Here is a 23739-nt window from a genome sequence, read left to right on the forward strand (position 1 = left end):
TAAGGATCAAATTAATTTAACTTCAAGTAGTTCATCACTTGTCCCAACATCATTTGTTTAATAATTTAAGTATATAGGCCGGGAGCAGTGGCTCACACCTGTAATCCTAGCACTCTAGGAGGCTGAGCCAGGTGGATCGTTTGAGCTCAGGAGTTCAAGACCAGGCTGAGCAAGAGCAAGACCCCATCTCTACCAAAAAAAAAAAATAGAAAAAATTAGCTGGGCATGGTGGCGCATGCATACATAGTCCCAGCTACTTGGGAGGCTGAGGCAGAAGGATCGCTTGAGCCCAGGAGTTTGAGGTTGCTATGAGCGAGGCTGACACCACGGCACTCTAGCCCGGGCAACACAGTGAGACTCCGTCTCAAAAAAAAATAATAGTAATTTAAGTATATAAACCAATTTTATATAGTTCAAATATATTTATTGAATCATTTTATAGTAGCATAATATTAAAAACCACCCAGATAACCAATAATAAGCAATGTATAAAAATAAATTATGGTATATCAATACAGTAAAACAGTATATAAGCATAAAAAATAATTTGAGGAATTATATACTATTATGGAAAGGTGCCAAATAAAAAAATGTAGGTTGCTAGGAAATGAGAATAGTATAATATACTTTTTGCTAAAAAAGATTTCTCAAACATACTCACATCTGAAATAATATACATGCTGAGCAATAATCTCAATGAACTGTGGATGAGTTGTATAGTTTATGAGTTACTTGTATTTTCTACCTTACCATCATCAAACATATTATGCAGTTTTTTTAAAACGGATGAAAACTGTAATTTTATTGCAAAGCTGAAGACAAAAACTGTATCAATGCTGTGGATTCGATTAAGCACTTAATAGAGTAGTTGTTTTTGAGCCAACAATACTTACCACCACTGAAATTCCAACAATAGAGGCAAAAGATAGTTGAAATGAGAATGAATGTAACCAAAGTTAGGATAAGTTTCCAAATTACATCTGGTTCCCCCAGTCACTAGTGAGAAAGCACAAGCAGTAATTATGAAATTAAAACCACACTTTACTCACCTGCAAAACAGTACGGACTGACTTCACACTCTCAAAGGATGGAAACACATAATTTATATATGTCTCCTGATCAGCCTCTACTCCCAATTCATGCATTCCTTTGAGGACTTCAATTATACCTGTGAGATAAAATTTAGAAGCACAGAGATGAAGAACCTGAAGTAAATTAACAAAAGATCAGAAAGTTCAGTTCAATCACTTTCTGAATCATAATGTAGGAAAATCACTTAGCACATTGTTTGTCTAAAAGTGAAAGCAGAAAAGCAACAGAACAGGGAGATCCCTCCTTTCTTCATATTCCTTTATTAATTTAGTAGCAAGTACTAAGAAAGTATCCTTGAAATTTTGACTATAACTTAAAACGATTAAGCAATGTCCCCATCATTTCTGGCACCCCAACTAAATAACACTATTTTATATCATACTATAATATATTATGTTATAAATATCACTGCTATGATAGAGCAATGATCGACTTACACAATAAAGCTTAACAAGAATAAATGCTGAAAAGGGAAGGGACTGGAGGAGGAATGGGGTGACAGGGGCTCTGTCAAAGACAAAAGAAGTTTCAAAACGTGTTTTTAATTAAGAACTTATATAAAAAATTTCCTAATTGTTACGAACTTCTGACTTCATATTTTATAATGTAATGAAAAATGAAGAGAACAATTGATTCTAATGAATTTGTGTCTCACCGTATTTAAAACTAACTTAAAAATCTAATAAATTGTTCTATCTCATCCAATTCATAAAAATCTTTTAATAACTCCTTAAAAACTATTAAGTCATTTCATATTTTCCAAAGCTACCGTTAGCTTCAAACAGTTCAAACTGATTTGTTTATATCAGATCCAATTAATTCTAGCCTAATGTCAAACTACTCAGGTGTTACCTAACTTGACAGACGCCACAGTTTAATAAAAAGACAGAAAGTAATTGTTTTCCTTTTTAAAACTTACTTCTTTGGTTTCATTACCTTCAAATTATTAATACTCCCCCTAAAAATCTGTTTCTGCCCTATGATACTCCCAAAGAAAAATTACATTTCTAAAAATTTGTTACATAATGAACTCTAGTACAAATTACTGGTTGTAAATTCCCACTGAGTACAGAAAGACACAGGCGAGTCTAACTATATTATGTTTGCCTATTTCTTTTAGATAAAATTTAGATTATATACTTGATCTTAGCCAAATGGCCAAGGAGCAATACATAAAATTTAGATTATGGATCAGAATATTTGAACTTTAGACAGTTCATTATATATAAAATTACCTAATATTGGCCTGAAAACAGACACATAGACCAAATGGACAGAATAGAGAACTCAGAAATAAATCCATGCACATACAGTCAACTAATTTTTGACAATGGCACCAAGAATACATATTAAGAAATGAATAGGCCAGGTGCAGTGGCTCACGCCGGTAATCCTAGCACTCTGAGAGGCCGAGGCGGGTGGATTGCTCGAAGTCGAGTTCAAAACCAGCCTGAGCAAGAGCGAAACCCCGTCTCTACTATAAATAGAAAGAAATTAATTGGCCAACTAATATACATAGAAAAAATTAGCCGGGCATGGTGGCACATGCCTGTAGTCCCAGCTACTCAGGAGGCTGCAACAGCAGGATTGCTTGAGCCCAGGAGTTTGAGGTTGCTGTGAGCTAGGCTGATGCCACGGCACTCACTCTAGCCTGGGCAACAAAGCGAGACTCTGTCTCAAAAAAAAAAAAGAAAAAAGAAATGAATAGTCTCTTCAAGAAATGGTATTGAAGCTAGGTACAGTGGCATGCACTTATAGTCCCAGCTACTGGGGAGGTTGAGATGTGAGGTTCGCTTAAGCCCAAGAGTTTGAGTCCAGCCTGGGCAACCCAGCGAAATCCTACCTCAAAAAAACAAAACAAAACAAAGAAAAAAAGAAATGGTGCTGGGAAAACTAGATATCCATATGCAAAAAAAATGAAATTGGGTCCTATTTTATTCCGTACACAAAAATTAATTCAAAATGGATTAAAGACTTAAACCTAAAACTTGCTTTAATTTTGGGGCTGTTGTTTTCTGATTATTTTTACATCTTGAAAAATACATTTAAACCTCTGAAGTTTAAACATATTAGGTTAATTATTTCCCTCAGCCAGCTTTATTGACATGAATGACAAAAATTATAATATATTCAAAGATAAACAAGATGATGTTTTGATACATGTATACACTGTGAAATGATCGCCACAATCAAGCTAACATATCCATTACCTCAGCTAGTTACTATATTTGTGTGTGTGGTGAGAACACCTGAGCCCGCTTCTCTCACCATATTTAAAGTATACATTATTATTATTTTTTTTTTTTTTTGAGACAGAATCTCGCTCTGTTGCTAGGGCTAGAGTGCCATGGCGTCAGCCTAGCTCACAGCAACCTTAAACTCCTGGGCTCAAGCGATCCTCCTGCCTCAGCCTCCCGGGTAGCTGGGACTACCATGCCTGGCTAATTTTTTCTATATATTTTTAGTTGGCCAATTGATTTCTTTCTATTTTTTGGAAAAAACGGGATCTTGTGCTGGTCTTGAACTCCTGAGATCAAGCTATCCTCCTGCCTCAGCCTCCCAGAGCGCTAGGATTACAGGCATGAGCCAAGTATACAGTATTATTAGCTATGGTTACCATGCTGTACATTAAGTCTTCCGAACTTATTCATCTAATAACTGAAAATTTATACTCCTTGACCAACATCTCTTTACCCTCAGTCACCAGTTCCTGGTAACCACCATTCTACTCTCTGTTGCTAAAAGTTCAACCTTTAAGATTCCACGTATAAGGAAGATCATCCTGTATTTGTCTTTGTGTCTGGCTTACTTAGCATAATGTCCTTCAGGTTCATCATGTTGTCACAAATGACAGGATTTTTTTTTTCTTTTGTTTTTGAGAAAGGGTCACACTCTGTCACCCTGGTTGGTGTGCAATGATACAATAATAACTCACTGTAACCTCGAACTCTTTGGCTCAAGGGATCCTCCTGCCTCAGCCTCTCAAAATGCTGGGATTACAGGCAGGATCCACCATGCCTGGCCATAAATTGCTTCTTAATGACTACTAATACTACTGTGGTAATCTAATGTCCTCAATGTCCTTTCTGACCAGTAATCATTTTGATGACTATGACTTAAAGTAAACAGCTACATTTCTGGTGAGGTACTTTGGTGAAGTGACAAAGAAACAGGCTGTAGAGTTCAAAGAGACCAAGCTTTTCACCTTGGTTTTGTCGCATAATGGCAGTGTAAATCTGAGCAAGTAGCTTCACCTTTTTGAACCATAATTTTTTAGCTTACATATAAGGAATGGCAAAATGTCAAGAATTGTATCTTCTAGGCACTCTTACATTGCTTTGCTTAATCTTTCTAACTACCATTCATAGACTACACAAGGCAATATGGGTCAAAGCACTCAATGGATAGAAGAATTTTCTGACCTATAGGAATCCGTATCTATTGAATGGATAGAAACAAAGTTCCAAGAATTGAAATATTATCTGCAGGTATGGAAGAAATTCTTGTGATCCAGGCCTAGGCAAAGATTGACGACAACAGAGTAACAGAACTATAACACTCTGAACAAAAAGCATATTAATATTACAACTTAGCTTAGATTACTATAGAAAACTATATTATCAAGGCTTTCAACTCTATTGAGGCTTTCAACTCTATTGAGGGTGGGGGCAGGGATGCTTCTCTATGTAAAGAAAGATGACTTAATACTGTATGATTTCACTTATATGAGGAATCTAAAAAACAGATGACCTCACAGAAGCAAAAAGGAGGACAGCCAGGGACAAGGGTGATACTGGGAGAAATAGCGAAATGTTGGTCAAAGGTATAAACTTTCTGTTATAAGCCAATTAAGTTCTAAGGATCTAATGTACAGAATGGTGACTATACTTACTAATACTGTATTGTTGGCTAGTACATGGTTCATGCCTGTAATCCTAGCACTTTGGGAGGCTGAGGCTGGAGGATCACTTGAAGTCAGGTTTTCAACACCAGCATAGACAACAAAGTGAGACCCCATTAATACAAAAAAAAATTAATTAATCAGGTGTCATGGTGTACACCTGTAGTCCGGGCTACTTGGGAGGCTAAGGCAGGAAAATTGCTTGAGTTTAAGCCTGGGAGTTCAATGTTGCAATGAGCTTTGATGATACCACTGCACTCTAGCCCAGGTGACAGAGCAAGATCCTGTCTCAAAACAAATGAGCCAATAAACAAAAATACTGTGTTATTTAATTGAAAGTTAAGAAGATAACAGATTTTAAGTGTCCTCAACCTCCTCCACATACACACAAATGGTGATGGATGTCTTAATTTATTTGACTATGATAGCCAGTATATAATGTATCCATATATCAAAGCATCACATTGTATACTTTGACAATATATAACGTTTTTCAATTAAATAAAGGCAGAATAAAAAAAAGTAGGGGGGAAGTCAATTAATTTTCATTTTAACAAAAAGTATAAAGTGACTTCTCCAAGACCACACGAGAGCTTGAATGAAAAACCAACACCCCTAATTGCCGGCGGGTGCTTGGAATGCTACAAAAATGCTACAACATACACTTTTTCCTGGAATCAAAAGGAAGTCAGATCAAGTTCTTGTTCTGCCACCAAATGGTGACTGTTAGTGGTTCCCTGTCTGTAACACAGGAATGATGATAATAAGGCTCTCTATTTACCTCTAAGGGCAGTCACTAAAATTAAACAGAAAAATGTGTTTAATGCTAAAACTACTAAATAAATGTTTACAGTAGCAATAATGACAATTTTGTTAACTGTATCCAAATACTCTAATCAATAATTTTTAAGTTTTTTAGATGATAGATTTTTTAATGTTTGAAAACAGGCCAAAAAATTGATTGCAGATAAAAGATTCTTATTCCTGTACAAAACACTTCACCCCATCTTCTATGCCTCAAATACCTTTCATTCTCTTAATTCTTTATTGTTCCAATACTGTTTAGCAGGGAGAGAAGTGCATTCTGCTAACTTAGATGATCTGTGTTGTTGGCATTTTTACCTTACATATCTTTCTTTTTTTTGAAACAAAGTCTTGTTCTCTTGCCCCTGCTGGAGTGCAGTGGCATCATAATAGCTCACTGCAGCCTCAAATTCCTGGACTCAAACAATCCTCCCACCTCAGCCTCCCGAATATCTAGACTACAGATGTGTACTACCACACCGAGGTGATTTTTTTCTATTTTTAGTAGAGATGGGGTCTCACTCTTGCTCAGGTTGGTCAAATTCCTGACCTCAAGCAATCCTCCCACCTTGGCATCCCAGAGTGCTAGGATTACATAGGCCTGAGCCACTATGCCCAAACATCTTACATTATCTTTCTAACTGAAACTAAAGCAGGCTTGAGAAAAGCTGGGATCAAGCCTTCTGCTCAGGTATGTTCAGTCACTCCCTCAGGCATACAAAGATACTCAGTTCAATACCTACAGTCAGAGGGGAGGAGGGAAACACTTACCAACAAAAAGGAAAAAGGTGATTGATCTGATATAGCTACATAAATTTTCAAAAAAATACAACTCACATTTCTTTTTAAAATAAAAAGATTATTCATATGTGGTATTGGGTTGAAAAAAAAAAAATAAAAAAAAATAAAATAAAATAAAAAGATTAAAATAATCTTATATTATTAACTTAGATATAAATGGATTTCCCAATCTCTGTAAACTTAGAAAATCTAAGACTAAATAAACAATCTAATAAAAATATTTCAATGTAGCCAAGAGAAAGTCTATAAATCTAAAGGAAAGTTCAGTTTAAAAAGTTTTATCAGAATTAAAATAGTGTCAACTATTGGGAAAGATATATGACTTATTTGAACAAGTTTCAGCTATGACTGTTTTGTTCCTGATGACTTTCTGCTCTACCCTGCGCACTCACTTTTATTAAGGGACTATTTATCACTCTTTGAAAAATGTTTCCTCTATTCAACCACTTCACTCAAGTGGCATTTAAGGCTTTCAGATCAGCCCTCCTTATAAATTATACTCCTTTCACATTCTTATTTTTTTGCTTTCTAAATATTCCAAGGAATCTAGATCCCTACTAATTCTGAGTTATTTCCACTCTGTCAGGCCAACTTATTAGAAATGTATCATTCTAAACAGAGACTTTTCTACTTGCGCTACAGAGAAAAGTACTAGTAAGACAAACCATAAGGAAGTCATTATAAAAATCCTTCTTAGAGATTGGTGATGGCTAAACTTGCAGCCAGAAAAATTCAATAGAAATTTGATTATCCTACTGTTGAAAACTCTTGGTTCGGTTTTATCTGACCTCCAAATATCTTTCTCTGATGTCCTGTAGGGTTTTATTTATTAATCATGAAACACTCCTATACATCTTCCATCACTGCAGCCATTATTTTCTTCTGTTATTTCTACCGGTATCTATACAGGACTTTCACCAGACAAAGAACACCGTCACTGCACGAATTAAGAATGTCACTTTCTTACCTTATACTAAAGAAACTGTATAGAATACATATAGCCATTACCCCGTTACATAAAGAAGATTATAGAATATATACTTTACTATCTTTCAGGATCTCCTGGCAAAGGATAACATATTTTAAAAGAACAGTTTTTAAAAACTGTAAAACAGACAATCTCTTGCACTCTTCCAGTCACTTTTCTCAATAAAGCATAAGATTTTTGTATTTTTCCGGATAAAGCCTTTATTTATTAAAAAATATGGTAACCTCTTTTTGAAATGTCCTTAATATGAAAATTGGTAACTAAATTTTAAACAATGGCTAAGAATTTTTATAAAATAAATATGGTACAATATTTACAAAAGTCTAATATGAAGGTGTTATGGTATAAAATTCTGTTCTAATCCCAGTATTACTGACAGCTAGATGTGGAACCTAAGGTCAGTCACTGAAACTCCTGCAGCTCTCGGTTCTTTCATTAATGCAATGTACCTTTGGTACCTTGTTGAAATTCTGAGATACTGAGATGGATTCAAGATAAAGCCCATTTTCTACTAGTTCTACTACAACTACAGAAAGAAATTACCTAAATTCTTTCATGTTTACTAAGTAGTAAAGATGTAGTAACCAATGCAATTCTATGGTGATATGGTTGAGGAAAGCAAATTGACTTAATGAACAAACAAACATTTCAACAGGGTACCAAAAGTATTTTCATACCTGTGAAAAGGTGAACACTACTACCATGCCCAAAGAGTTTGATGGAATGATAAACTTTCTGTGGTTCAAAAACACTGGGTTAAGGGTTACCTTTTGGAGCATTCAGAACTAGAAGATACACAAAGAGTTAATCAACTAGCATATTGTTTTCACAAAGATTTTTCTAAAAAGGATTTAGAGACTTTTATAGCCAGAAACAATTAGGGAATACTTGTTTCACTATTTCCTTTAAACTAGAAGACGGCTATATATTTAAAATAAAATTGCAATATGAAAGTCTGCTAAAAGCACTTTTTTTGTTGTTTGTGCATTTTGTTTGTCACCCAATGTCACACTAACAACTCTGCATCTCATTCCAAAGCACATTATACTCCGAGATAAAATGAAAAAGACCATTTTTTGTTTCCCCAAGGGGAAAGTACTTCTGTTAAAAGCATCTTTTTATGAGACTATTCTTTCTGAATTACCAATAATGCAAACCAAAGAATTAGATACTGTACTCTAAAATTTAATATTTGTTCAATTCTTATTCATATCCTATAGACATCCCATGTGTACAAGGGAAAAGTATGCTAAATGCTTAAACGTACTTAAGAACCTGAAAGATTGAACATTTCTGTCCTTCAATCAGCAGGCTGTCAGGTCATGAGTACTCATTTTACAATAAAAGTTTTCCTGCCTTTCCTGTTATTCTAACTAAGCTCAGTTAAAAAACAGATTGGTCCACAAAGAAAGTGGCCACACTCTTTGTTTTCATGAATCTAAAAAATAACTTTATCTGTATTAAGGCTACAGAAACTTAATTTCAAACACTACATGTTATATCAAGAACTACAGAATTTTTTAAGAACTTAAAAATAATGAACTGTTTAAAACTACACTCAAAATTTGAATATCAACAACAGAGATGAATTAAGAAATGAAATTAATGAAATTAAGATAAAGAAACCTGTTTTGTTAAAATGCTTACATAATACTTTATTATAACTTAAAACTATTCCATTTTCTCATAATATCTAATACCTAAGAATAAGTGTGCTTTCCCAAAGAATTCAATCAGATATGTGTACAAACCGCTACAGCGGCTCTCTGAACCATTATAAATCTGTAAAAGGCAAAAATCTAACCTTGAACATTTTTCTTCTTCTGATGTTCAACTAGCAATGGCCAGAAATAGTGAGTTCTGACAGGAATACCTTCTTCCTTCATAGCCTTCATTAGAGCTTTTGCCAAATCTGAAAGAGATACCATAAAATATCACAAAGCTATCTCAGCAAAAGTTAACTTATGTTGGTTTTAACTATAAGAATATAGTACCAGCTTTATTGTGTAGTAGAGCACAATGGAGGGTGAACTGCAAGGGAGATGAGTGCATCTGGGCTTCCTTTAACTTCCTACAGTAGTCTGTCAGCTTCTCCACAGGCTATGGAAAAAAAGTTACCACATGAGCTAGATTGGCAAATATCCTACCATTTGACCTGCTGCAAATATTATACTACTTTTGGGATGAAAAATTTAAATCTCTCATCCTCTTTCTTCCCCCAAATCTTGCAACACAAAAACAAGGTTTTTAAAATGTTTACAATTGGTGTGATCTCAGAAACTTGCTTATATTTTAAAGAATCTTATTTCTTTGCCAGCTACACTATCTACAAAATAAAAATGGACAGAATACCGTACCGTATTCATAGTCACACAGTGTTGTAAAAAGAAACTGCCAAAGTCACTCAGACCATCTTCCCTTGATATAGGACATGCTAGTAAAATTTGGAACGCTGTATCTTCCAATTTTTCAGTGACTAAAAGCAAAATGAGATTCATTGCATCTGGGAAGAAAACAAAGACATCTTTTGTTATTGAATTGGACAATATTTTTACACTGCAACCAATACTAAAGACAGAAATTGCAAACACCAAAAGGATATGTCTACCTAAATAACAATAAAAAAAACTTTCAAATCAAAATATCCTCATGTATTCATTGACTCATATTTTTTAGCTTAAGCTGACTTTCAGAGTCCTATGTTCACCTACCACAATTCCCTATTGTTAGAGAATGCCCTTTCCATCATATAATAGCAATTCAAAAATTTTTAAAAATCACATAAATAAATTTTTAAAAACTACCTGGAATGTATCTTCTTTCATACGTTATTTTTTCCAAAATTTCTGAGGCATATTGAGGATACCCAGCTTTACTGAAGCTGAAGATAAGCTGCAATAAGTCACGGTCCATAAGGTAAAGATCAGACTTCCCCACCTTCTCCAGTGTCTACAAGACAGTTCCAGAAATTAGGGTAAGTTAGAAACCAGTGCTTTTTTTACTTAAGTATTAAAGCTAAATAAATCAAAATATCAAGATTCAAAAAATTAGGAAAAAATACCATCTAAAAGTTTAGGACTTCTTTTATTAAACAAGAAATATTCCACTTCAACAATAACTGCTATATATCAGTACCAGGATACCAAACTGTCCTAAGAATTCTCCTTAAATACTATTCTCTACAAGGAGATATCTTTAAAAACAGGTATAAGCTATACTTTTCTGCTTCATGTGAAACATAAATTTATACAAATTTCAAAGTATGTTTATTTACATGACACAAGTCATACCTGCTTAACATGGTCAATGTCACCCTTCTCAGCATATGCATTCAATAATGCTAGGTATGTGTCTGGACCAGGTTCAATTCCAGCATCTTTCATCACTGTGAGAATATTTTCTGCATTCTCCATATCTCTATAAGTTAATTCAAAGAAATAGTTTACTACACTATGGCCAAATGTAATATAATTATTCAAACTAAACTATATTACCTATGCTTATTAAAATAAAAAATGTTAAGTACGATTTAATGATGATCAGATGATGTCAGAAAAGGACAAATACATATTAAACTGGTTATATGCTTCTGAAATAATAAAAGACTGTAAACACCTGATACCTCTAAAAACCAAATTACATAATTACATAGACATTAAATAATGTACCCTCTTACATTAAGTATGTTATGACTCACATTTACCTTTTCAAGAATAACATTTAGTAAATTATTCTTCAAAATATTTTCCAGAGCAGTTAATAAATTACAAATTTGGTTACTTCAGATCAAGCCCAATTTTTTAAATTAAATAATTGCAAATAAAAGTTTTATAAAACAAATTTAAGAGCAAGTTATAAAAATATTAATATGTTCTAGCTCATATACTCCACATTATTTTTGAAAGAGTAAACATATTTTAGAAATTTTCTACAATAATTTTCTCTAATTTAAATCTTGCTTAAGAACAAAAACCTTAGGTTAAACCTTACCCAGCTCTTGCATGCCCTGTAATAAGGGCACTGAATACTGCCTCTGTGACTGGAAGATCCTTAGTTTTCATAAATCCAAGAATCTTGCTGCAAAAAAGAGAAATGAAGATACTCCTTGGAAGGATTCACCAAAGGCACTTTTTATAACATGCATAGAATAAGGCCTTGTTTTTAACATAAAGTAGTAAGACATGCTCATTTTAAAAATTACAAAGTGAAAATTTACCCCTTCCCACAAAATCCCACTCACTGAAGTAGTAACAGTCTTGAAGTGCTCTTGTTAAAAATATAAGGTAATTTTTAAAAACCTCATTTTCCTATACTACTAATTAAACTTTTAAAAGCATAAAGTTTAATGATTAATTTAGTTATTCAATGTATCCCTTGTTTCCCAAAAGTAGCAATAAATTTCATAAGCAGTAAAATGTTACCATTGATTTTATATGAATCAGTGGGATAAAGGGAATATTCCTAGTTTTTATAAATGAACAATTTATTGGGCTAACATTTTCCATAGGAAATATTAATAAAATAAAAAGTAAAGCCAGCTTTATACCTCAACAATTTTATACCTCTGCTCTAATAAATCAAATTTTTAATTAAAACAGCAATTTTTACTTATCTTTTCCCCCTTATATAATTTTATATTTTGTCTAAGTCATACTATGAAATTTGCTAGATTAAAATACTTCTGAAACATTTCCCTTATTAAGAAGAAACTTAGAAATACTAGAGTGAAGTGATACTAGATTTACAAAATTTATAAATTTGTTTGCTTAAACCTATATTAATACAGATCCGTACCTGGCACCTTCAATATCTCCTACATTACAATAAGCAGCAATCAACCTCTGGTATGTCACCTGTCAATAAAATGAGCCAGTTAATATTTTTTTTAAAGTATTTCTTTCTCTGTTTAAAAAAAAAAAAAAACCCATGGTAGATCTAATCAATAAATATTCACAATAGCCAACTACCCACTCGATTTGGTTGAATGTTTGTTTCCTCCATTTTTGCCAGGAAATCAGTTGGTGAGAATTTATATTCATTTTGAAGATAAACTTTGAGTAAAGCATTGTAGTGACTCACATCATACACAGTACCTACAAATGAAATTTAAATCAAATTTTTAGAAAAGCATTGAAAATCATATACTTTACCACAGTTGAAATCATATGTACCTAAATTTAACAAACAAAAAAAGAGTAAAAATATCACTTCAGTATTTATATTAACACTTAGACCCATCTATATAGATATCCTGTCAGAACAGAGCAAGGTAAGCATATAAGACAGTAATTACCAAATTGCTATAAAGTTACAACTGTAACTGCCTATTCAGATATTAAAAGATCTCTTGCTTATGAAGCATAATATCCTCTTCCTATTAGAAAATGCTGACAATACCCTTACATTTAAAGGTAACTGAAAGATTTTTCTATGTAAAGCAGTCCTCACCATGTTACAGACCCTGTGACAGATGGACTGTGACTGCTGATCTTTTAGACAGGTAGGACCGTGTTAGCAATTTTGTTTATTTACTTACCAGGCCACTCAAAGTCTTTGTTTGAAGGACCCATTCGATTTTTAAGTTGCTAAACATCATATCTAGTGTGCTTTCATGAATTACTTTTATCCCAATGCCCTTTATTATCTGTGTCCATATTGCCTAGGGCCACATCAATTAAGGTTACCATTCAACTTTAATCTACCTGCCCATTCATGACATCATGGTCATCATATCAATTTAGTGGTAACATGTTTCAGCAAATTTTCAGGAATTAAATTTCATACCTTTATTTAAATGCCTGGGGCCACACAGCCCTATGGTCAATATCTGGTGTCAGATTATGAGATTCTAGGCAGCAGAGACCTACTCTGTTAAATTAATACTTGTTTATTTCTTGGCTGGGTATGGTGACTCTAACTTATCCTAGAACTTTGGGAGGCCAAGGTGGAAGGATAGTTTGAGGTCAGGAGTTCAAGATCAGCCTGAGCATGGGTGAGACCCAGTCTGTATTAAAAATAGATTAAATTAGCCAGGTGTGGTGGTGCATGCCTGTAGTCCCAGTTATTCGGGAGGCTAAGGCAGGAGGATTGCTTGAGCCCACGAATTTGAGGTGGCAATGAGCTATGAAGACACCACTGCACTCTAGCCCTGATGAGAGAGCAAGACCCTGTCTCAAAAAAGAAACATGATAACAACAAAAATCTTGTTTATATCTTAATAGATAGGTTTCTTTCATACTATATTTCAGGCACTATGCTGAGTGCTTTAGAGAGGCTCAGTTAATCTTCACAACAGCTTTGAAGCAAGTACTATTATCACTCGCATTTTACAGACAAGGCCACACAACTTGAAAGTGACCACAGATTTGAACCAAGGTGAGGCCTGACAGCCCAATCTCTCAACCATTGCAAAAATGGTCAGGCAAATTTAACTTGAATTTTTTTCTTTAAATTTTACTTCATTAAATAGTAAACATATTAACATGGTTCAAAATTCAAAAGATTCAATAGAGCAAAACACATTTGTATTTATTTATTTATTTTTGAGACAGTCTTATTCTGTTGCTAGGGCTAAAGTGCAGTGACATCATAACACCCTATAGCCTCAAACTCCTGGGCTTAAACGATCCTCCTGCCTCAGCCTCCTGCATAGCTAGGACTATAGGCACGAGCCATGCCTGGCAAATGTATTCTTTTATCCACTTTATTTTGTAACTAGAAAAGTTATAGATTTACAAGCATTTACTATGTCCAGCTAATAACTGTAAGCTGATTTTCTGGGATTGTACAGACAAACAATCACATCACCTAAAAAATAATGATTTCTAGTATTGTTTCACATCTTATTTCATTCCATTATATCTGATAGTTGTTAGTTTTAGATTTTTAAAATGTTAAAAAAGTATCCTTCTATTCTTTATTAAGATTTTTAAAAATCAGGAATGGGCACTCTGGGAGGCCAAGGCAGGTGGATCACTCAAGGTCAAGAGTTCAAAACCAGCCTGAGGGCCGGGCGTGGTGGCTCACGCCTGTAATCCTAGCACTTTGGGAGGCTGAGGCTGCCGGATCACTCAAGGTCAGGAGTTCGAAACCAGCCTGAGCGAGACCCCGTCTCTACCAAAAATAGAAATAAATTAATTGACCAACTAAAATATATATATACAAAAAATTAGCCGGGCATGGTGGCGCATGCCTGTAGTCCCAGCTACTCGGGAGGCTGAGGCAGTAGGATCGCTGAGCCCCGGAGATTGAGGTTGCTGTGAGCCAGGCTAATGCCACGGCACTCACTCTAGCCTGGGCAACAAAGTGAGACTTTGTCTCAAAAAAAAAAAAAAAAAAAAACCCAGCCTGAGCAAGAGCGAGACCCCATCTCTACTAAAAATAGAAAGAAATTAATTGGCCAACTTAAAAATATATAGAAAAAATTAGTCAGGCATGCTGGTGCATGCCCATAGTCCCAGATACTCAGGAGGCTGAGGTAAGAGGATCACCTGAGCCCAGGAGTTTGAGGTTGCTGTGAGCTAGCTAGACTGACACTATGGCACTCTAGCCCAGGCAACAGAGTAAGACTCTTGTCTCAAAAAAAAAAAAAAGAGAGAGATTTTTTTAAAAATCAGGAATGGAAACTGAATTTTATCAAATGATTTTTTTTTTTTTTTTGAGACAGACTCTCGCTCTGTTGCCGGGGCTACAATACCATGGCTTCAGCCTAGCTCAAAATAACCTCAAACTCCTGGTCTCAGGCAATCCTCCTGGCTCAGCTTCCCGAGTAGCTACGACTATAGGCATGCACCATCATGCCCAGCTAATTTTTTCTATATATTTTAAGTTGTCCAGCTAATTTCTTTTAGATTTTTTAGTAGAGAAGGGGTCTCGCTCTTGCTCAGGCTGGCCTCGAACTCCTGAGCTCAAACAATCCACCAACCTTAGCCTTTCAGAATGCTAGGATTACAGGTGTGAGCCACTGCGCCCGGCCCAAATGATCTTTTAAATTACTTTTTTTGTTTGTTTTTGTGAGACAGCCCTGTCACCCTGGCTAGAGTTCAGTGGCATCATTGTACCTCATTGCAATTTCAAACTCCTGGGCTCAAGTGATCCTCTTGCCTCAACCTCTGGAGTAGCTGGGACTACAGGTACACATCACTATGCCCAGCTAATTTTTCTATTTTTAATATAGACAGGGTCTCGGCTGGGCGCAGTGGCTCACGCCTGTAATCCTAGCACTCTGGGAGGCCGAGGCGGGTGGATTGCTTAAGGTCAAGAGTTCGAAACCAGCCTGAGCAAGAGCGAGACCCCTTCTCTACTATAAATAGAAAGAAATTAATTGGCCAACTAATATATATAGAAAAAATTACCCGGGCATGGTGGTGCATGCCTGTAGTCCCAGCTACTTGGGAGGCTGAGGCAGACGGATTGCTTTAGCCCAGGTGTTTGAGGTTGCTGTGAGCTAGGCTGACGCCATGGCACTCACTCTAGCCTGGGCAACAAAGCGAGACTCTATCTCAAAAAAAAAAAGAAATAGACAGGATCTCACTGTTGTTCAGGCTGGCCCTGAACTCAAGTAGTCCTCCCACGTTGGTCTCCCAGAGTGCTAGGATTACAGGCATGAGCCACAGCACCCGAACTTAAATTACTTTACTTTTTAAATATATACTATGATCATTTGGCTCAAAATTGGTAAAGTATAAAAACATATACAGTAAAAACTGTATCTAATGTTTATCATCCTTCCAGAAATATTTTAATATTGGATACACATGCAAATAAACACTTTTCTTCAGTGTGATAGCATACTATACACACTGTTCTGCACCTTAATTTTTATTCATATTTTGGAGAACAACCCCCATTAGTCTATGAGGAGCTCCTGCATTTTTTTAACAGTTGCACAGTATTCTACTTTACGAGCACTCCATAATTTATTTATCTAATCCCCTAGTTAGAGACATTTGAGTTGGCTCCAATTTCTTACTATTTTAAACAAGTTACAACAAAGACTATTCTTTTGCATATGTGAGTATATCTGTATCTAAAAAATTCTAACAAGTGGAACTGCATGGCCAAATGATATGTGTACTTTTAACTTTGAGATACCAAATGCCTTTCTATTTTGTTCTTCTTTTTAAATTACCACATTTGTAAGTATATACTTGTCATGAAAAATTATTTTACTCTTAATACCCCTAGGTGTCACTGTAACTCACCAAATAAGTCACATTACCAAAAAATTATGAATCAAGTAGCCCTTCTAAAAATTTACATTTTATATAAAGCATTTATGTAAAGAGATACTTTTTTACAATGAGAAAAAATATCTACATCTTTTATATATAACATATATTTAAACAATCATACCCAATTCCTGAAGTTTGTCCCATATCCTATGAGCAAATTCTGTTCTCTCTGTAAGTGTTAATTCAGGCAAGAGAGAACCACAGCTACGTAGTAAAAGCAAGGCTTGATTACCACCTGGGGTACCTATGAAAGAAAAAAGGTTAAGGGAGAACATTTAACATATTATATAGATAAACATCAAAATTTAAACTGAAATCTAGAAATATTCAAAATTCTTCTGGCTCACCAAAGATAATATTGACAGTATCCATAAATTAGAAAAATGCTATCCTAATGCATAGTTACTAAAAGTTACAAGTATTTTTTATATTTGTCTGGTTTCTTAAGTTGACTTGTTTATTAATGAAATCTATATTAGGTTATAAAATCTAAGTAATTTGAAAGACTCTATTAAATACAAAAATACAAAGAATCTAATTTATAAGCAGTGTTTGCTGTAATTCAAAGTCTAAACTTCTCGGTATCTTATAAAAATAGTATAAGGCAGTATAATTAACACCCATTATATCAAATTTAGGTTTACAATCAGTTACAAAATAATATAAACTTCCTTTTCCCCGTATGCATAATCTTTATCAACATGTCCCTGAAAGCTGACTTTAAAACAAAACAAAAATAAACCACTTATTGTATGACTGCGTTTATGTGAACTATCTAGAATAGGCAAATCTACAGGGACAAAAAATTACACGAGTAGTTGCCTAAGGCTGGAAGGGATTATTTGGAGGCTGATATCAGGGTACAGGGCTTTCTTTTGGGGATGAAAATGTTCTAAAATTGACTATGGCGATGGTTGAATGACCAGATAAACCAGAGAGCACATGCCTGTATTCTCAGCTACTCAGGAGGCTGAGACAAAAGGGCTGCTTGAGCCCAGGAGTTTGAGGTTGCAGTGATCGCACCACTACACTCTAGCCCAGGTGAAAAAATATGACTCTGTCTCAAAAAAAGAAAAAAGAAAAAATCCACACACAAAAAATGATGAAAGTCCTTAAATGCATATAATTATAATTAATACTTCTTTGATAGCCCTCATCATCAGATTTTATAGCTATGTTTCTTAATGTGATGGAAATCCTTGAATGGTTTTCAGGAAGCTGCTGAATCCTCTTAAATTGCATACAAAATAACATATGTTTGCATGTGGGCTTGTGGGTGGGGAGGGGTTGTGAAGGACCTACAGCTTCCATTAGGTTAAGGGTATAAGTGACCCAAATAGATTTTAGTAGCTAACTGAAAATGAAAGAAAAATAACTACCATATGAGATTGTCTGACAGAACACAACACAATGGAAAGTAAGAAAAACTAGTATCTTCCAAGATAATTTACCACTGAAATGACCTTTTCCTGTAAACAATGGAAAGCAATTCACTGGAATAGCACTCTTAAATGGAAAAAAAAAAAAAAGGAAAGCAAGAAGACAATTTTTATTTGCCGATTTCGAAATAAACATCTAAAAATGTTTTAGTTACTCCAAACTTTGTCCAGATGAGTTGGAAAAAGAGATCACAATCATAATATAAAATCATGATGATAAACAGAATAACAAACAAAATTTAAAGTATCAAAAAATGTATTCTGTAAAGAGCTTGCCCCCAAACAAGTACTTATTACAAAATCAACTTTTTGAACAGAAAATTTTGGAATACCTGAACGGCATGTGTTATCAAAGACTTTTTGTAGAAGCCTCTTTGGAATGCGGCCAGTTCTTCGGACAGAGTTATCTAGTCTCATTAGAGCCCAATCAAATTGACTGGCAGTCCTTCTAAGAGAAGTGAGCTCCTCTTGAATATCATTCTTTCTTTCAGCAGCTATAGCATATAGCCTGGCTGGGTTTAGTAGACCTCTATAAAATAAGACATAATTAATAATAAACTAATAAATAAACAAGTCAACGGCTATCTATATAGGTCATCTTTTTGAGCAAAATTTATAAAAATTTTTTACTAGATATTAAATACCTAAAATTACAGTGCAACAGCAAACATTGAGAAGTATGAACTGGTAGGAAAGAAAGTATTGACTTTTACTTTAGGTAGAATCATATAAACACATACATAAATTATATGCACAATAAATCTCCTGAATAATTTAAGAGTGTCTTGATAACCTTCAACATGGAATCATTTCAAACTAAGATGCTACTATGGTATGTTTTAAGTTTTTTTGTTGTTTTATCTCCCTTAACCAAAACCGGGTTAATGAAGGAAAATGAAGCAGCTTATGCTACAAAGCTCTTCTTACCTCCGTAATTGACACGACAGATCTAAAATATATCTAAAATTCTGACCAATACCTTTAAGTGTTTTCTGGATAGAAGCTTATAGCTTATTATCAATTTAAAAGACCAATGTTGGCCGGGCGCTGTGGCTCACGCCTGTAATCCTAGCTCTTGGGAGGCCGAGGCGGGCGGATTGCTCAAGGTCAGGAGTTCGAAACCAGCCTGAGCAAGAGTGAGACCCCGTCTCTACTATAAATAGAAAGAAATTAATTGGCCAACTGATATATATATAAAAAATTAGCCGGGCATGGTGGCGCATGCCTGTAGTCCCAGCTACCCGGGAGGCTGAGGCAGAAGGATCACTCGAGCCCAGGAGTTTGAGGTTGCTGTGAGCTAGGCTGACGCCACGGCACTCACTCTAGCCTGGGCAACAAAGCGAGACTCTGTCTCAAAAAAAAAATAAATAAATAAATAAATAAATAAAAGACCAATGTCAAAGTTAAAACTATGCAGCTTTTTAAAAAGGATCAATCAGACCAAAATAATTTCTAATCTAAATAAATTTGAAACATATTATAGTAATAATGCTCTCAATTTTTATCTGCTTTCCATCTGTCAAAATGCTATTTGTATCCTTTCCTAATTATTTTAAACTGCTGCAATAATAAAAAATAAAACTAGACTTCTAGTGTTAAACATCATTAATTTCAGGTAAGTCATAAGGAAAGAAAAAATGTTTACAAATTAGGTAAGGTCACAATAGTGTGTGTGTGTGTGTATTTACAAAGAGCAACCTTTAATATGTTTAATGTTAATAATATATTATTATATTATATGTAATATAATATGTTATTAACAATTTAGTATGTTAATAAGAGTCTGATATGTAAGCCAAATGTTCTGAAACATGAAATTTGAGATATTCCACGCTGTAAGACTACAGGCTATATCTGATTTACAAATATCAGACTTAAAATATAATCCTTCTGTGTGAAGAAAACCGTCATAAATCTAAATTAAATTTAAATAATTTCAGTGTTCAAATATCACTTTTGAAAAATAAGATTTCTAATTCTCAGAGATTTACATATTTATTCCAAATATCTTAATTATAGCAACCAATAGGTATAAATATCATATACTAAGTATATAATAACTGAGTATAATATAAAAATACATCCAGGAAATATCTTTAGGATGTTATAATCACATTTTATTGACATGTGCCTATTTTTACCACAGACAATGGTAAGTTTAAAAATAAAACTATTAGCCAGGTATGGCAGCACCCTGCCTGTAGTCCCAGCTATTCAGGAGGCTGAGGCAGGAGGATCTCTTGAATCCAGGAGGTGGGAGGCTGCAGTGAGGTATGACTGTGCCATTGTACTCCAGTGTGGGCAACAGAGCGAGACCTTGTCTCAAAAAATAAAACAAAAAAATAAAGTAAACAAGGCCAGGCATGATGGCTCAGGCCTGTAATCCCAGCACTCTGGGAGGCCCAGGCAGGAGGATCATTTGAGCTCAGAAGTTCGAGAACAGCCTGAGCAAGAGCAAGACCCATCTCTACCAAAAAAATAGAAAGAAATTAGCTGAACAACTAAAAATATATAGAAAAAATTTAGCTGGGCATGGTGGCACATGCCTGTAGTCCCAGCAACTCGGAAGGTGGAGGCATAGGATTGCTTGAGCCCAAGAGTTTGAGGTTGCTATGAGCTAGGCTGACGCTACAGCACTCTAGCAGGGGCAACAGAGTGAGACTCAGTCTCAAAAAAAAAAAAGAGAATTACAAAAGCAAACAAAAAGATAAAAATACAAAAAAAATTAAAGTAAACAAAAAATAAAACTATTGCTTTCTTATCCTATTATTAACCTGGGTAACCAGTCACAAACTGAATGATTATGCTATATGACATTGTATTAAAGGAAGCCATATCAGAGTTTTCACCACAAGGGTATGTAAAAGACAGAGGCAGTAATTGATACTAGACTAGAAATTCTACAACTGTCATCTGGGACAATTCACAACCACTCTGACCATCAAAGATTCCACCTTGATAGATAGGAAAACAATGGAAAAAAATCAGTATACTAACTAAATAAGATGATGTCTTATCTTTGTATTACAAAACCAATGATCAGTATATTGTAGATGGTTAACTGACTAAAGTTTGTTAAATGAGCTGAATTAATTAAATACTAGCTTATTACCTACAAACCACAGATGATACACATAGTATTTATCTCTTTCAAAAGGCTTCCACATCCATTATCTGGTTACTGTACGAGTGTTACTAAATTATGCCCTTATTATTAGTGTCAGACAAACACAAAGTAACATTATTTTAAATCACCCAGAATGTGTCAAGTTCAAGTGAATGTGCAATAATGTTGTTCAACAACAAAAGCTGAATATAGAAATATCAAGATTGTAGTGAAGTATATATTAGCCAAAAATTTTTATACAATCCAAATTTGATAAGCTGTTAAGGAGCACAAAAATAAAACTTTTGCTAAAATACAGTTTTAAAATTTAAGAGCAGACAAACACAAGATATGGGGAGAAGCCAGATGTTTATAAATCAGTACATCAATGCTGAACATTCTAAAGCTAATTTTTCCTACAAAGAAGTCTTTAATGCAGCCAAGTCTCCTTCACATAACTGTGCTTGGTTTTAATTAATTAAGTAGAGACGTGAATCTACTATAAAATAAATTGGAATGGAGGAAGGAGTACATATTTAACCAAAGAATTCTTAACTCTTCAAAAGGATTCTCCAGTGTTTCCTACATTATACATATGGCCCAGAATTTATTTTTAAATTCACTCTAATACATCCTGAAGGAAACAACTTTACAACCTGGAACAACGAGCATGTTGTGATAGAAAGAAAAGAACAAGTCCAGGTGTTAAGGTGGATCCATGTTAAGAGGAACAAACCTATCAGGCTTGAACAAGCTGGAGTGCATGGCCTCCAAATTCTAATGACCAAAATTGATGTAACCACATAAAAAAAATTATTTCATCCAAGAATCACAATGGCTCCTTTACACTTTCTTTTCTTCTAGAGACACTGTCTTGCTGGAATACAGTCTCAGGATCATAGATCACTGCAGCCTCAAACTCCTGGGTTCAAGCGATCCTCCCACCTCAACCTCCCGAGTAGCTGGGACTACAAACAACAGGCATGTGCCACCCTATCTGGCTAATTTTTAAACTTTTTTTCTGTACAGGGAGAGTCTCAGTATGTTGCCCAGGCTGGTCTCAAATTCCTCCCACCTTGGCTTCCCAAAGTACTGGGGTTACAGGCATCAGCCACAACGCCTGATCCTTTACACTTTCTGAGTTAAACCTCTCATCCCTCTTGAGACTCTGTCAGGCGCCATTAATATTCAGGCTAGCCGTAATTTTCTCTGGTAAAATCTGGCACAGTTATTTTTCTCAGTTTAAAAAAAAAATTATGGTGGTGATGGTAGTTTTTACTTTTACTCTTTGGTACAAAATGATTTTATACCTGAGCATCCATATCTTAAAAAAATAAGGACCAGATTATTATAAGCAGGCTTGCATGGGACTTCATTTTTAAGCCTGTACTATTTTTTTTAATTAATATACCTTGTTTTTTAAGAATATTATTAGGTTTACAGAAAAATTGTGGAGAGTTCCCATATACCTTCTTCCCACTCCACATGGTTTCCCCTACAAACATCTTGCATTAGTGTGATACATTCTTTAAAAATCCTAGCACTCTGCGAGGCCAAGGCGGGAGGATCGCTCAAGGTCAGGAGTTCGAAACCAGCCTGAGCAAGAGCAAGACCCGGTCTCTACTAAAAATAGAAAGAAATGAATTGACCAACTAAAAATATATATACAAAAACTTAGCCAGGCATAGTGGTGCATGCCTGTAGTCCCAGCTACTCGAGAGGCTGAGGCAGAAGGATTGCTTGAGCCCAGAAGTTTGAGGTTGCTGTGAGCTAGGTTGACACCACGGCACTCACTGTAGCCTGGGCAACAAAGTGAGACTCTGTCTCAAAAAAAAAAAAAGAAATTAATTGGCCAACTAAAAATATATAGAAAAAATTAGCTGGGCATGGTGGCACATGCCTGTAGTCCCAGCTACTCGGAAGGCTGAAGCAGAAGGATCGCTTGAGCCCAGGAGTCTGAGGTTGCTGTGAGCTAGGCTGATGCCACAGCACTCTAGCCGGAGCAATAGAGTGAGACTCTGTCCCAAAAAAAGAAAAAGATGAATCAATATTGATTAACACATTATTGACTAAGTCCATAATTTACATTAGTGTTCACTCTTTGTGTGCACATATATATAAGTTTTGACAAATATATGACATGAATCCACCACTACAGTACCATACAGAATAATTTCACTCCCAGGCATGGTGGCTCATGTTTATATTCCCAGCACTTTGGGAGGCTGAGGTGGGAGGACTGCTTGAACCCAGGAGTTTGAGACCAGCCTGAGCAACATAGCGAGATCCCATATCTACAAAAAATTTAAAAAGTTAGCCAGGCAGGGTGGCACGTGCCTGTATTCCCAGTTACTCAGGAGGCTGAGGCAAGATCA

General features: G+C 35.1%; 1 protein-coding gene across 1 annotated transcript in view; it reads right to left on the reverse strand.

Moving 5' to 3' along the window:
• The window catches only part of LRPPRC (leucine rich pentatricopeptide repeat containing), a 111205-nt gene that overhangs the window by 74756 nt on the left and 12710 nt on the right, over window positions 1–23739 (reverse strand). The window contains exons 2-12 of the mRNA XM_012756383.2: window positions 18591–18787; window positions 16941–17063; window positions 12558–12679; window positions 12381–12439; window positions 11577–11663; window positions 10877–11003; window positions 10391–10535; window positions 9944–10089; window positions 9581–9686; window positions 9391–9498; window positions 1050–1168 (exon numbers count right to left, since the gene is read on the reverse strand). Coding sequence (XP_012611837.2) covers window positions 1050–1168; window positions 9391–9498; window positions 9581–9686; window positions 9944–10089; window positions 10391–10535; window positions 10877–11003; window positions 11577–11663; window positions 12381–12439; window positions 12558–12679; window positions 16941–17063; window positions 18591–18787 — 1339 coding nt within the window. The remainder of the gene's footprint in view (window positions 1–1049; window positions 1169–9390; window positions 9499–9580; window positions 9687–9943; window positions 10090–10390; window positions 10536–10876; window positions 11004–11576; window positions 11664–12380; window positions 12440–12557; window positions 12680–16940; window positions 17064–18590; window positions 18788–23739) is intronic.

Source organism: Microcebus murinus, chromosome 3 (genome assembly GCF_040939455.1).
Source record: "Microcebus murinus isolate Inina chromosome 3, M.murinus_Inina_mat1.0, whole genome shotgun sequence".
NCBI classification, from domain to species: domain Eukaryota; kingdom Metazoa; phylum Chordata; class Mammalia; order Primates; family Cheirogaleidae; genus Microcebus; species Microcebus murinus.